Source organism: Sceloporus occidentalis, unplaced genomic scaffold (assembly GCF_023333645.1).
Source record: "Sceloporus occidentalis isolate IW3139 unplaced genomic scaffold, rSceOcc1.0.p SCAF_2, whole genome shotgun sequence".
NCBI classification, from domain to species: domain Eukaryota; kingdom Metazoa; phylum Chordata; class Lepidosauria; order Squamata; family Phrynosomatidae; genus Sceloporus; species Sceloporus occidentalis.
The window spans coordinates 94,265,784-94,282,517 of NW_028316982.1; the positions used below are offsets into that span (position 1 = coordinate 94,265,784).

Below are 16,734 nucleotides of genomic sequence, written 5' to 3' on the forward strand. Positions count from 1 at the left end.
ACCTTATATACAAAACAGAATAATAACCATACCACAACATTTAAGGGATACAGTATGTTTATGATCCAAATCTAATTCAAAAATGCCAAAAAAATTCTTTGTGTTTCATGACATTCTACACAACTTACAAACGAAATGACACAGTATGTGCGGACAAGGCAAGTTCTTACCTTTTTATCTCTGGTCCTTACTTCGCCATAGAAATCTAGGGCTTCTTGTGCCTTTTGAAATCTTCCTCGATGTAACAAATATGCACAAATCATTACACCAGTTCGTCCCTTTCCAGCTTTACAGTGGATTGCTGCAACATGATTGCCATCTTCACTAAGCCATCGGTCAAGATCTTCACAAAAAGGTTTGATAAGCTCCAGCTGTGGGGGGTTATGGTCTTCAAAAGGATACTGTGCAACTGTAGAACAAAAGATTGCATTGATTAACCAAGAGTCAGATCACTATTATGTTTAACATGCTATTATTAGATCTTAAAAGTGATTACAGGTTTTATACAAGTTATAAAAGTCTGGAACAGGCTTGTACAATTTGTAAACCACAATGCAAAATGCAGCCAGTCAGGAATTGGAGTTTTCCTATTCCTCACTTTCTACAGGTAGTCCATACATGATGTGAATTCAGCCTGGTGTTTCGCAAGATGTGCAGATCTAGTCTAGGAATATTTTGAAGCAATTTACAATTCAGAATTTTACAATATCATTGACAATTCAGAACTAGGTAACTCTGTGTTGAATGCAATGGATATATTTTTGAAATCCAAAAAGCTATCACTACATTTTAATAAATTTTAAGAGTAATGGAAGAAAAGACAAAATGGAGCTGGCCTACTAAAGGGACAGGAGAAGAGTGGAAGCTGCAGCATACAGCCAAAAAGGAAAAACCCAAAAGTTCTACTATGTTTTCCAATATCCACACATATAAGGAGTGGCATCTTTTCTATCTTCATTTCACATTTCATACAAATTTCTACACTGAGCTTATCACTCAGAGCTGTTTACAAAAATAACATCCAAAGAAAACAATACCAAGTAAAAACCACAATCCAGTATAGGAAGGCATCATAGATAAAAATCTGATGCTCAGTACGGCAAAAGCCTGGTAAAGTAAACAAAGAAATAAAAACCAACCTTGTAGAAGGATGCAAGAAAATGAATCAGCTGGTCCTCATGGGACAAGCTGTTCCAGAACTGGGCCACAGGAAAAGGCCCTTGTTAGAGCAAATCTTGCTTCCACACAATCGGAGCAGGTAAGATGGTACAGGAGAAGCCTGTATATTAAGTAACCAGAACCCAAATTATTCTGATTTTCAAGATAACTCCCAATACACATCCAGTTACCACAGGAAAGGTATAACATGATCCCAAAGGCAAGCATCCCTTAGCATCCCTGCTGTTGCATTTTGGATGGATTAAAATGTTAAAAACTCTTTGAAAGTAATTATACACACAACATATTACACTTGAACTATCTAGGTATAAGTATGACGTGGAGCAGATGGCCGGGAAGGAGAGGACTCTGGCCTCTCCTGCCACGATTGGCCTGGGACTGCAGCTACCACATAGGCCAAAAAGGGGGTCGTCACCTGCAGTCCCAAGCCAGCACTGCCAGGAGTCTGTTTAAACCGACTCCTTTTTGATCTGGTCCTTTGAACCCGGAGAGTGGTGTCGGAGCGGCTCCTGGCCACTTTGGGGGCGTGCGTCATCTAATGCCATGGCCCCAAAACAGCCGGAAGCTGCTTCTTTTGGCCTGTGTGTTCCAGGCCTAAAACATATATTACCATAGCATATCATACGATCTAACCTCAGGAAAAAGAATACTTGGTACATCAAAGAATGCTGAACCAAGGCACCTCTGCCACTTATCTAGACTTATCTGAGTTCCCTCCTCCATCTTGCAAGAAGCCAAAAAAACAGACAAAGGAGAGAAGTCAGGTAAGTCCATTATCAAGTCCATTAATCTGAAGTACATTAAGAGAAAAAACAAACAGAAGAGCTAGTTCCAATTGATTCTGTTGTGGTGGCAAATGAAAAGCTCTACATGAGGCTACCCTTGTGCCTAGTCCGGAAACTTCAACTAGTGCAAAACATGGCAGCCAGGATAGTCACCGGAAAAGCAAGGAATGACCAGATAACACCTGTTTTGAAATCATTTCACTGGCTGCTTATTAGTTTCCGGGTGCAGTACAAGGTGTTGGTAATTACCTTTAAAGCCCTACATGGTTTGGGTCCAACCTATTTGAGGGATCGCCTACTTCCATATAATCCGCCCCACACACTCAGGTTCTCTGGGAGGAATCTACTGCAGCCCTTAAAGACCAGATTAACTACAGCCTCCCAGAGGGCCTTCTATGCAATTGCTCCCAAATTATGGAACGACCTGCCAGACAAGATCCGTCTAATGACCAGCTTAGACAGCTTTAAAAAAGCTGTCAAGACTGATCTCTTCCAGCAGGCCTTTCCCAAATACAACTGCCTTGCTATAGTTTGATTGCCCCCTCACACCATGTACTATGCTCCCACATTACCCATGTTATGTTCATTATTAATAGATATTTTAATAATCTATTATAAATGTATTATGTTTAATTCTTTTTAAGGGAGGATGTTGTGATGTAATATTGTATGTGGATGTTTTAACTTGTTTGTTAGCCACTTTGATTTTTTTATTACAGAAAATCAGGATAAAAATAAAAGTTTTATTTATTTATTTATTTATTTATTTATAAGAACTGAGGGGCTGAGCAGGAACTGCAATGGTCACAAACACCAAGGGGGCAGGGAGGGCTAATGTCAAAATGCTTATTTCCTAGCTCTAGAAGATTCTTAAATGATGCAGTGGACAGGCACAAATAACCCATTTGTGTGAGTCACAACAAAACAGAACCAAAGAACAGATGCTACGGATGGAAAAGTAAGCTGCAATAATTGAAATCTGTTTACAAATGTATCTAATTCATAATCTTGGCAATAGGACCCAAGCCTAAAGACAAAATTCATTTATGTTTCATATATGCCTTATAAGCATAGCTTGAAGGTAATTTCATAAAATATATTTAATAATTTGCGCATAAAACAAAATGTGTATACATTGAACTATTTAACTTGTGGCGTTATGTCAGTGTTCAAAAGTTTTGAATTTTGGAGCATTTCAGAAGAGATATTCAACCTGTACATATTTATACAATATATATTTATATACATACATACATATACACATAAAAATGGTCACAAACATTTAGTCAATGGGAAAGATGCAGGAAGTGCATACTAGGAAAAGGGCCAACCATAAATGTGAAGATGTCCATGTAGGAACCAAAAGACTTTCACAGCTCTAAGAGATACACACACATGTACACACAAAATCACAGGCAAAAGATACAATACAACACCTTCCCCCTAAAAAATCCAAAATAAAACAACTTTAAGCATGAAATTGGAACTAGAAGCTGACCAACTCACTTTGCAGCATACCCTCTTCCCAGTACTAAATAATAACCACCAGCAAAAAGAACCTGAGGGGAGGTAAATTTGGCAGGCAATAGGGGAGATGTCCAAGGCACCATGCAAAGAAACAGGAGCAAAAAATACCATGCAAAGAAACAGCAGCAACATACCACATGGTTTAGTGCCATGTGAGGAAGCTTCAGGATCATCTGCTCCCCAACCCTGCTCCTCATACACTGCAACACCGACACTGGAACCGTGCGTGTCTCTTTTTAATTAATTATTTTTTTTAAATCTTGAGTTTGGCTTATTTTAAAAAGAAATTTATAAATTGCAGTTTGTAACGTTGGTTTATCTCTGTATCTCTGATTAGCCACACTATGTTCATATCTTATTTATTTATTCAATTTATGTTATTTCCTTTTTCCCAAGAACGGACTCAAGCTGACTTAAAATAAAATTAAATACAACAAATACAGTGAAAACTTAAAATAAATATAAGAACAGAAGACTTTTAAAGCTCCAAAAAAAGGGATACCCGGTATTCTCCCAACTAAAGCTGCTTTTGCAGCAAGTTAGGACAGCTACCACAAGTCTATCTGAATAATCAAGTGTTTTCCTGCTAGAAAAATCACAACCAAGTCTCCATTGGTAGTGATGTCAGACATGTGGAAATCCTTCCTCCCAAGGCAAACCTCAGATATTGATGAGACTCAGAGAGTGGCTTTCCTCATTATCTCAAAAGGCCAGACAGACTCATATGGAAGACAACATCCACCGAGCGGTGTGAACCAAAGTCCTGTAGGATTTTATAGGTCATACCCAACACTTGGAATTGTGCCTAGAAACAGTCTAGGAACAGTTCAAAGTCAGACAGAACACAAAACTAAGATTAACTGAAAATTGAATAAAAAATTCCCAAGTTCCTACTGACAGCCATGTTGAAAGGAGGTTGGACAGAGGGAGGAACAGGCATCTTATGCACATAAAAGTAAATCAAAATTTAGGTTTAAGTCCAAACTATACTGATATGTTTTAGCAAAAAAAATTCTATGCCTCTCAAAAGACTCTTCCCATTCAAGTATATTCTGGAAACTGTCAATTGGACTTATCGTTGTACATATCTTCTACAAAGCCGCAGTTTTACTGTTTTGCTAGAGATGTACCTACTCCCTTCACCTACCACAAATACTTTTCAGTTTTCATACTTTAAGTATGAAAATTTAATACTATATTTTAAGACTGCTCATCCAAACCTATTTGATGGTAACAAATTAAGAAAGCTTTGAAATAACAGCACTGTATTATGCAAAAACCATGGCTATGTCATGGCGGGGAAGAGCTGGGGGTTATTAACAAACCAAAAAAAACTTTTTCTGCATTTGATCTTACTTTCAAATATAGGCATTTGCAGACACAGAACTCTTAGCCAGCACAGGAAATATCTGCTATATCAAACAGGGAAAGCACATGGAATATTGATACACAGCTAGAGCCATTAAAAAGTTAAAATGCATTACCTATTCAATATTTACTATCTAGAACCCACAAAGAAAGATATTAAACTAATAGGGAACTTGTAGCTTATTAAAACACTAATCTTCCTCTGTAAGCATTTTCAATAAAGTATTTGATTGATTTCTTTAGGAGGAATACAATACAAGTAACATACCTCTGCAGTTAAATTTGGCGGTATCATAATGTCTTTCAGCACATCTGAAAGAAAATTAAAATATGTTAAGTACAAATTTAACATCTACCAAGAAGACACATTTACCATATTCAAAGACTTTCTAAAATTTAACACTTCAACCATAACAATGGCATATAGAAAAAAAGTGTATGTTAATCTTAATATCTGACTAAGTAGAAGTTGTAGATATTCTCCAAGAAACACACACACATACACACATATCTGAAAATCGAATCTAAAATATTAACTGGAGCTTTTCTTAAGGAAGGCTTAACACACAACTGCTTCTCTCTCATTTGTGATAGTACAAATTCTAATACATATTCATAGACATTTTTAGCATAGTGTAAATAGCAATAGCAGCTTCATCACAGGAAAGTATATTTATAGCAGATGCCACATTGGTGTAAGTGACGGTGTGACAGGCACCACAAGCTGAGAGGTACCCCACTGTGCAATTGTTGATTAGCTCATCAACCACTGAGGCTAATGCAGGGGGTTGCGTGTATGTTTGCAGAATGATTGGCTGCACTAAGGACTGCACTTATGCAACCTCTAACAAAGTTTGCACAGTTCTTACACTGGGATAGTGCTCAATAGGATTCTGGCCTAAAGCTTAAATCAGGGGTGGGAATCATGTAGTTCTCTTGATGCTGTAGAGTTGCAACACCCAGAATTACTCATCACAGCTTATGCTGGCTAGGACTTCTGGGAGTTCCAGTCCCACAAAAGCTAAAAGCAATTCTCAATGGTTATTGACAATGGCTCTAAGACTGCTTCTGCCAATTCTTTTAACACCATTGGATGTACACTTGGCCCTCCACATTTGTGGCTTTGACTTCTGCAGATTTGATTATTTGTGGATTTGATTAATATGCTGTCTCTAGGAATACCACTAGGTCCTCCAGAGAGATTTTGCTAGATGTTGACCATAGAGTTGCACTAGAGGACTAAAAGATTCTCTGGGCATTTGTAGGTCCTGCAACATGATTCTATGGTCAAATTCTGGCAGATGTTTACCACAGAGCTCTGCTGGAGGACCTAGAACTTCCTAGAAAGGTGTTTTCTCAGGTTAAAAAAGTACTGTTTATTTATTTGCATTTTTCTCCACTTTCACAGGGATCCTGTGTCCCTAACCCCAACGAATGTGGAGGGACGAGTGTAGTTCATTTGGCTCTGGAGACATAAATTCATTTAGATTAACAAGATATTCCTGTACTACCTTTTACTTATTCTGTGCTCTGATGCTTCTTTGAGCATTCATTACCAAATTCTTTTTGGTGTAAGTTAGCAAGACCCTTTTCATGCATAATTATTCCTGAATATTTATAGGATGGAATCTGTTCGATGTAAATAGTTCTTCTTAAATAGTATCATAAAAACTTATTTTGTATTTTAATTTAAAATACAGTTAGGCACTGTTAATTCTACATAATGGAGGATTTCACATTTCTCCCAATATGATTCATTAGTTTGCAAATCCAGAGAGATAACTTTGGAAATACATTGCACATCTACCTTTGGAGGAATTTAATATTCTGATTTTCTTATTTTGTACTTAATAGGGATACCTAAATCACAGGAAACATCTTTTAAACTATGTATGTTGGCAACCAGTTTACTTACATAAAATCAAGCAGACAATACAATAGATACACTAAATACAGTAGCTGTCAGGAACCATATTACTACAGAGCACACATTTCTTCTAAAAATAATATCTTGTTTGAAATGAAATATTTTTATTCAATTAAAGTCATTCATTTTCATGTACTGTTTGTTCTCTGTCTAAGAATTTATCACATACAGCATGAAAAGCAGAATCCTAAAAGACAAGAAGTTGGAAACCAGTAGGATAGTATGGCCGTGAAGAGGTGTGTATTGGAAGTTCAACTGGGATTACTACTATTGATTAACATTCTGGACTGGTAACTGATGTTACTCTGATCTTATACTCCCTAGAAGACAGATAACATTGCCACTGCTAGTTTAGTGAAAGCTCAACTTTTTCAAATCAGAACCTCTGAATCATGAAAAATGCATCATTTCTTCAACATAGTGATAAATTAATAAAAGTATCTTAAGTTAAAAGTTGGATTCAAAATCATATTTATGATTTCAGCATAACAGTAAAAGAAAATCAGATGTGAAACATTAGGATTAGGTATTTGCTTCATTACGAATTACTACTTTTTAAATAATGTTTCTTTTTAAAATTATTAAAAAATGATGAGTAGTTTCTTCCAAAATTACTACTGACTAGTGAGTTGGAAACTGCACAGGGACCAGAGATCATTTCCTCCCCCACCCACTTTGGACTACACTGCTCACAGAGCATCACAACATACTCTCGGTCCCACCACCATCCCAGGCTCGCCTGGTGAGGACTCGAGAGAGAGCCTTCTCAGTGGCTGCTCCTTCCCTGTGGAACTCCTTTCCACAGGAGATTAGGCTGGACACCTCACTGCCGGCCTTTCCTAGGCAGGCAAAGACATTTTTGTTTAAACAGGCCTTTTGAGATCTAGCAGGCTTGGTTTTATTGGGAGATGAGAGGGGTTGGACTTGGACTGTTTAATTTTAACTCTGTATGCTTTAAAAATTTTATATTTGTAATTTTTATATTATGATTTTAAGTGTACAATTTTAACTTATGTGTATATATGTTCGCCGCCTTGGGTCCCATTTTGGGAGAAAGGCGGGATAAAAATAAAATAAATAAATAATACTTACGTCTTCTCAAAATGGCAACCAGAAGTAACCTCACATCACTTCTGGTTGCCATTTTGGCAAGGAAAGTGATAAAAATAGAAGCATTGGGGTCTTGGGAATATCATTATGTAACCAGAAGGCTTTTTTGAGCAATTTTTGAAAACAAATTATCTGAAAATAAACGTGATTTTTTTAAAGGGGGGGGGGAATTTGGGGAACTGTTCCAGAAAGACTGTAAATGTGGATTATGGAGGACGCACGTGACCCATGGATCATGCTTTCCCCACCCCTGAAATAAACTTTAAGACTCATTTACATTAAATTTAACTACACAACAAAGAGAAAAAATCTGGCACACAAATATAGCCTAAGAATAGCAAACTAACACTTTCCAGAAAAAAGACTGTAATGAAACAATACACAATAATTTTATATTAATGTGAAGATATCATCAAATCAACCCAATATATTTGAATAATCTTCCTTTATCACAGTGTTACAGGATTCAACATGGGTTTTCTTTCAAGCCGCTAACATTCATCTTTCCAATAACATCACCCCATCAAATAATTAAACCATGCCTACATTCATCATTTTTGAATATTTAACTCAGCAGAGTACTTCTGAAGTCTAGCTTAATATTAAAACAAATTTCATTTAATCTACAAATCATATTCAAGGCCAGTACATGACAGCAGGTATAAATGAAAAACATACTTACAGATTGTATATCTTGTAATGGTTTTTATGTTTTGAATCCAAAAACCTTAAAGAAAAACATAGAAGTTAAATATAGATTTAACTGCATATTTAAATCTAGGAAACAGTCTGGTTATTCATGTTTCAGAATTAAAGTTGTAACACCTTGTAAATACCATTTTGCAAATGTTGTTCCTAAGTAATTTTATAGCTGTAACTGGAATTCTTAAAAGTAAGATTTAATTTTGGATTTCATAGAATTAATTTCAAATCAAACTAACAATTCAGAATCTGTTCCCACAGACTATATTATCATTCTACTTTTGCTCATACTTACCAAAATATCTGTTCTAAATTCAGTGGTGATTATTCCCCGATTAAGTTGAAAAAAGTTGAAGCACAACTCTAATCTGATCAGTCTCCAAATCTCATTGCCTATGCACACTTTCTGAACTTGCTATGTGAGGATAAGACTATAGTGAAAAAGCAAACCTAGGATTCCACTAGGATAGATGCAAATGCCAGTCAAAGAAGCATCTTTGGTAAAACTGATCTCTTGAATCAATGCTCTTTAAACTCCAAAAGAAAGAAAAAATAGAAACCAGTATTTTGCACAACTTCACAGGCCCAAGCGAGATCTTACAAAGGGCACATGCACACATCAAGCCACTAAACCATAGTTTAAAGTAGGCTTAGGCAAATGAAGTACTTTGGGGAAAATAATGATAGTCACAGCCACACTGCACACACAGTTTATTCTGGACATTAAGGCCAGATATTATTTGTGCAATGTTAAATTTTCTAGATGTCTTGCAATAAGTCTCAGCATCAAATTATAGCAACTGCGAATTATCTAAAATATTATCATGCTTACCCAGCTATACGTTTTTTAAAAAGTGGAAGCATCCACAAACAAGGGTTTTTAAAAGTGGATACTGGAGAAGCTACTAGATATAACCATCATACTGAACCCCGAGTAACCAATAAAAATACAGGGTATTGAATCAACCCCAATACGGCATGCACACTCAGTAAACTGTTATGATTTTATGCTCTCTCATACCATCACCTAAACTTACTGGTTCAGAGCAATTTATCCAATAATGGTTCTTTGATTTAAAAAAAAAAGTTTAATATACTTACAAAAGTGTAAACAACATCTGCATTGCTCGGTGCTTTATATAAGCTAGCTGCCATACATATTACTAATTAGAATATAAACCCTGGGGCCAACCCATCACCCTTTTATAGGGTGCTAACTTATCAGTTCATCCACATATCCCAGTTAACTCCCCCACTGCAGTTAATGAAACATATTCTAACTATAACCATGACTTCAAGTACACAAGAGACACTGTAAGTAAAGTTTTACATTTTGGCCCAAATCAAATTTCTGGTTCAGTTAAGCGATAAATAGTTTTAGACACTAAAGCGCTCAGATATTTGGGTATAAAACAGAAGATCATCCATATGGGCACATTCAGTAATCTTGGCAAAATATGAAACGGCCTCATCTAGATTATAGTACCTGTCCAGACTTGCTATTTCCTGGTGCATGGTATCAAGCCACATCAGTACATGAAATGTGGGGCTGATATAAAGATCAACAAACATTGCAGTTAAAGCTACCGCACCACCTGTAATCATTCCATTCCTGGAGATGTTTGATCTGATCATGGTGACACATGCCTTTGGGTTCAACTCATTTGGGCTACTATAATGATGTGGGACTGCCTTTGTAGAGTGCTCAGAAACTTCTGCTGGCCTTAAGAGAGGCAGCCATAATGTTAACCGGGGTCTTCTACAAGGACATACAACTACCTTGTTGAAATAGCTCTGCTGGCTCCTAGTCTGTTTCTAGGTACAATTCAAAGTGCTGTCTGTGACATACAAAGTCTTAAATGGGTTGAGTCCAGGCTACCTGAAGGACTGTACTGCCCTATATGAGCTTGTTTGAGGTCTGAGATCCTCCGAAGAGGCCCTTCTCTTTCTCCTATTACCTTCCTAGGCATATTTGGTGGGAACAAGGAAAAGGGCCTTAGTTTTTTGTGGGTTTTTCGGGCTATGTGGCCAAGTTCTAGAAGAGTTTATTCCTGACGTTTTGCCAGCATCTGTGGCTGACATCTTCAGAGAAGGGAAAGGGCCTTCTCTCAGCGATTACTCTCAGAACTCCCTCCCTAGGAAGGCTAGGATGGCTTCCCTCTTTGCTCTCCTTCTCCCAGCAAGTGAAATCTTTCCAATTCTGCCAAATTACTGCAACGGCTTTTAAGTGGGAGCTGTTTTGATAATTTTTTATATTCCGTATTTTACTGAATTTTAAATGGTTTTAATTCTTCAGATTGTTTTTTAAATAAAGTGTATGAGCGCACACACGTGTATGTTACTGCTGCTTCTGTAATGTTTTTTAATCTGTACTGGTTTTAATACTTTATACATTGCTTTGAATCTCAGCACTGAGAAATGATGATATGTAAATGGTATGTAAATGAATCAATAATAATAAATAGTAACAACAATTATGCTTTCAATACTTGTCTCATTCTGCAAGAGCCTTAACTTCCATTTTCTTTGGCTGCATCCGTACTGCAGAAATAATCTGGCTTGACTCCACTTTAACTGCCACGTCTCAATGTGATGGAATTCTGGCAATTGTACAACTGTACTACAATTCCCAGACTTCCATAGCACTGAGCCATGGCAGTTAAAGTGGGATCAAATTGGATTATTTCTGCAGTTCAGATTCACCCATAGATGGTATCTTTGCGTTTAATTAATATATTTATTTTAAACCAGGTTACCTTTTAGACGATCTGTATGTTAAAAAGGCTCCACCTATCTTTCAAGAATACTGTCACCAACCTAATTTCAAACAATGACTATCATCTTGATAGTTTTCTTCTTATCATAGTCTACTTCACAACCCTACACCATGCTCCCAAGCCTTATATTGTCCCAGTTTTATACTGTCAACATTCTAGGGCAAGCCTTTTCTGCTTTCTATATAATCTTGGAGATTAATGTAACTATCTAGGAACTACAGTTGCCCCTCCATATTCGCTAGGGTTAGGGGAACAAGACCCCCGTGAATATGGAAAAACCGCAAATTACAAAAACACTGTTTTTACCTGAAGGACACCTCTCTAGGAATCTCTAGGTCCTCCAGTGCAACTCTGTGGTCAATGTCCAACATACACTGACCATAGAATGGCACTGGAGTAGCTACAAATGGTCTTTCAGTGCAACTTTTAAAGTTGACCACAGAGTTGCACTGGAGGAACTAGACAGTCCTAGAGAGAACATATTAATGAAATCCGTGAATAATCAAATCCGCAAATATCAAAGCCGCAAATATGGAGGGATGACTGTACATGTACAATGCATATAACAACACAGGAGTAACTGTTTCAGTATTCTTCTATTTGACTCATCTGGTACTCACTAAATATGTTTTCTGTGGAAGAATAACACTTTTCCTCAGCTTTGACCTTAATTGATTTCCCCCCTCTTTATCCCTCTTCACCTTTTGTGTTAAGAATATCTCAACTTCACAGATGTAACTTGCAGCATCAAGATAAATTTCCCAACAACAATTACTATCACAAGCAACAACTACTTAAATCTGTATATGCTAAAAATATACTTAAAGAGCCTAAAATCTGTGTATCCCTCTATATAAAAGCACGCATTTCAAACTTTGTATCTATATCCTCATGCCTCAAGAAAGAGCATAGTCCCTGTAAAACATACCCTTCCATATTTAAAGTAAACATAATATGACAAGATTTCTAGGAATGAGAATCAAATGTTTAGGTCTATGTAGAAGACATCCTTTTACATGTTGTTTCATGTGCAACCAATTTTGTTGTGTCTGTGTGCATGCTGTATATGTTTTAAAGACTACTGACATTCAACAAGCTAAAATTAAAATGTTCAAATACAATAGTTTATAAAAAGAAACCTGCACAAAACTATATATCAGGCAGCCGAAAGAGAAAAACTGCACCTCATCATCTTTTCTATCTCCTGCAACATATTTCCCTAATCTAGGCTGAAAGAAGCCCAGCAGCAGCAGCCCTATTACAGATGCTTCTCATAACTCTTTAAAGCTGTGACCAACAGCATTATGCCACTAAAAGATGAGAACCAAAGAAAGAATCTGCCAAGTGTTTAGAAAGCCATCTGAAAGGGCAACACAGAGAGTCACGTTTACAAATTGCATCCAACAACTTTGTTAATAGTTTTATGAAGTTAATGACACTTCACTCCTGGAATGGCTTTGGTTCTTCAGGCTGGAGTTGATCATGCATGTGGGGACTATTAATTATTTAAAGAACTAATGCTGCTATACTATTTTAGATACATTTCACTTTTCAGCACTGAAATATGTTTTTAGATCCTGATAGTTAACACTCTGTTTAGGAGAACTAGCTGCCCATGCTCCAACTGTCTAAAATCTACTTTTGATAAAATTCAATCCAGCCTAATATTCACCTATGAGGAAGCCAAACCCACCACTGGACCAGGGCTGACCTCAAATTAGAAAAGGTCACTGGGAAATCAAGGCAATATACTGCTTAAATGTTTTGATGAGACAAAACAATGCTGCTCTTATTGGTCTTTATTCTGGAAAGTATCTTAAACCTTTGGTTTGGTTTGGTTTCAGATATGGTAATAACATGTATATACAGATATCCAATTCACAATTTGTATGAAATCAGATATAATTTCACAAATCAGGTATAATTTCACAAAATGAGTGTCCTGTGGACAAGAACACACCTTAACAGAATTCACTCTTCATATTTTTGAACTAAATAAAATTTGCACACTTTCTCTGAGGTGAACCTCAGGATTTCCCAGTATAGTGGGATTTTTTTTCCTTTTGCAGAACAGAAGTCCATCACAAAATTTATACAGTATTTTTCTCATCTAATATCTTATGCATCATTTGCAACAAAAACTGAACTCAAAGGCTAAACAGACTGACAAACCACAAACATATTAAAACAGTCAAAACAATTAATGAAGACACTTTACCTTACAACGTCATCAATGTTGTTTCTGTATACTCCTTCAAGTCGTTCTGCAGGAAAGCCCATTGCAATTATATTTGGATAAATATCTGAATATTCAAGTTAAGGCAAATATTAACATAACAAAATAAATTAATATGCTTCATGTATTTAGCTATATAAATTGGATTTAGATAGCACTCAGATGAAAAGCTCTGCAATTCTATGTAAATAAAGACCAAGTACCATTATTAAACTATTGGCATTAGAAAGATACCAGAAACCCAGTATGGTGTAATGCTTTTAGTGTTGGACTAAACTCTGGAGAACAAGGAAACCACACCCAGCCAGGAAACCCACTGGGTGATCCTGAGCAAGTCACTCTCTCTCAGGCTCAGAGGGAGGCAAACCCCCTTTGAACACACCTTGCCAAGAAAACCCTGTGATAGGATCACCATGTCAGAAATGACTTGAAGACACACAACAGCTTGAAAAATAATAAACTTAAGAGGCAAGAAGTATTTTTAAAAGATCTAATGACATGTTGTAGTTAAGAATTTTTCCACTGAAAAATAAATTCAAAGTAGTAATAACCCATTAAGGAAAAGGAGAGAAAAATCTCTTACCACAGCAAGGCAAATTAAGTGCACAAAAGAAGTGTACAACAGTGGTCTAATAAACAAGGATTTGTTTTCTCATCCATGTTACAGAACAAACAAAATATGCTCCCCTAACTGCATACTGCAGTGCAGGTGAGGACTACACTAAGAACAACATCCCTTAGTAAGTCTCCACATCCTGGAGACTGTACCTCTCTAAAATTTCATACATTTGAATATGAGCATAGAAGAGCTGGTGCATTTCACCAAATGCAAATAATCACACAGAACAGATTTTTGGGAATCAATCCTCATACATACCCACACTCAAATTCACAAAGCAAGGAACAACAGCTTACAATTCCTTGAGGACCATTGTTTTCCACTCCTACTACCTTATCACCCTACCTGTTCAACTTATAATGCAGAACATGTTATAAGAAAAGCAAACTTGGAAACAGAAGAAAGAAGAGTAAAAATAGGAGGGCGGAGTATCAACAATCTAAGATACACAGATGACACCATAATACTAGCAGAAAACCTCAAAGACCTGGAACAACTACTAAGAAAGATCAAGGGAGAAAGTGCAAAGGGGTTCTTGAAGATCTCTCATCCAGAGTTGCCATGTGTCAAAACTGACTTGAGGGAAGTTACCAACAACAACTCCCTTAGCATGGGCAGAGAGAAGAGATGTGCAAGCCTAGTACTCTAGCTTCTTTTTAAAAGTGGCCCTTTGGCAACATTAATTGTCAATCTGATGTCAAACTTAATTCATGAAACAGAGTATCATGATTCAGTTTGTTCAATGTTCTAATTAGGACTATGTAAATTAGTATTACTAATACCAAATAATTGATAATACAGTTACTAACACAGTTAGTACTACATTACAATGGTGGCTTCCCTTCCAACCCCATCTCCATCACACCAACCACTAATCCATATGGCTAGATAATTCTTTTTTAATAATGCAACTTTTAAGCAAGTTATTCTAAGGCCCCATACAGACAAACCAAAATAAAGCTGCTTCGGATCACTTTGGAAGTATGCTGTTTAAATGATGCATGCATTCTAAGAGTCCAGAAGCTACGCCAAAGCTGCTCTCCAGTCCTTAGGACTGGATCATGGCTTTGGCGCAGCTTCCGGACTCTTAGGACGCATGCATCATTTAAACAGCATACTTCCAAAGTGACTCGAAGCAGCTTTATTTTGGCCTGTCTGTATGGGGACTATATTAACATTATAGTTCTCACACTGTCACATTAAGCTACAATATTGTATCACATAGAGATTACAAACGGTAAAAAATCTAGAGACTATAACAGCATATGGGGGGAGAACAATTACATGTTCATTGTTATTAGTTGGATTACTTTATGCATTCAACAGAAACAAAAACAGAATCAAAATCGTAACAGTTAGTAATAACAATATTACAAAGCTTTCTGCCTTTAAAACACAAAAACATAAAACATGCAAGATAAAACCATCCCCTGGTGAAAGGCAAGACTTTAATCTACTCTGGAAGCACTGACCCCCTTCTACTCTCTCAACCATTCAGACTTTTGTATGAGCACAAATAGTTATGTCTGCTTGAATTTTGAAAGTTCTTTGGCACTGTTTTCCTTTGCTTCATCCTTTACATCCCCCTAACTTTTACTCTTGATTTATCCATGCGTCATATCAAAATCCATAATTTTGGTCCCAAAACCTGCCTTCGACTTATACGTGAAGTCGACTTATAGTCGAGTATATACGGTAGTTTGTTAATACACAAATCCAAAGTGTCATTCCATCAACTTGGCAGGGATGGGGTACCAGGAGAAATACTGTCAGAGTACCTGGGAAAAGTTTACTTTTCCTTAAAATTTTGATTAATCTAAATTAATTGAATTAATTAGTATTATTACAGATATGTAAATGTACAAATAACCTACCAAGGGGCTTAAGATAACCTTGGGCAAGTCATATTCTCTCAGATTCAAAAGAAGGCAAGGACAAATCCCCTCCTAACAACTCTTGCCAAGAAAACTCTGTGGTAAACAGTCATTCAAAGTCAGGAATGAGTTGAAGGCAAAAATTACAGTAACAAGAAACAGTTCCATAAACACCAGCTGGTCTTCAAAGCCCTTTCACCAACTCTGCTGCCTAGGTGAGATATAGTGGAAGGCTAGTAAAGAAAGGGCCTTTTTTGGTGGCAACGGAGTGGTTCTTAGTGGAGTCTTCTCCCAAAGACTGGTACAGTGGACCCTTGTTATACGCTGGGGTTTGGTTCCAAGATCCCCCATGTATAACAAAGTCCGTGTATGCTCAAGTCCTATTACATATAATGACATAGCAAAATGGTGTCCCTTATAAAAATGGAAAATCAAAGTAAATTTATACTTTTTTGGAACATTTTCAAACCGTGTATGCTTAAATCCGTGTATAAAAAATCCATGTATAAGAAGGGCCGACTGTACTTAACTCTGACCTGTTCGGTGCCAGGTGAAGGGCTTGTTTTTCCAAGCCTTTTGAAATCTATCTTTTTAACATCTACACTTATTATTGCTTGGTTATTTTTATTA

The 16,734-nt window shown here is 36.8% G+C and overlaps 1 protein-coding gene across 1 annotated transcript in view; it reads right to left on the reverse strand.

The window, feature by feature from the left end:
• The window catches only part of PTEN (phosphatase and tensin homolog), a 70,508-nt gene that overhangs the window by 37,190 nt on the left and 16,584 nt on the right, over positions 1-16,734 (reverse strand). Inside the window, exons 2-5 of the mRNA XM_089510352.1 lie at positions 13,594-13,678; positions 8,579-8,623; positions 5,128-5,171; positions 171-409 (exon numbers count right to left, since the gene is read on the reverse strand). Of these exons, the coding sequence (XP_089366478.1) occupies positions 171-409; positions 5,128-5,171; positions 8,579-8,623; positions 13,594-13,678 (413 nt within the window). The remainder of the gene's footprint in view (positions 1-170; positions 410-5,127; positions 5,172-8,578; positions 8,624-13,593; positions 13,679-16,734) is intronic.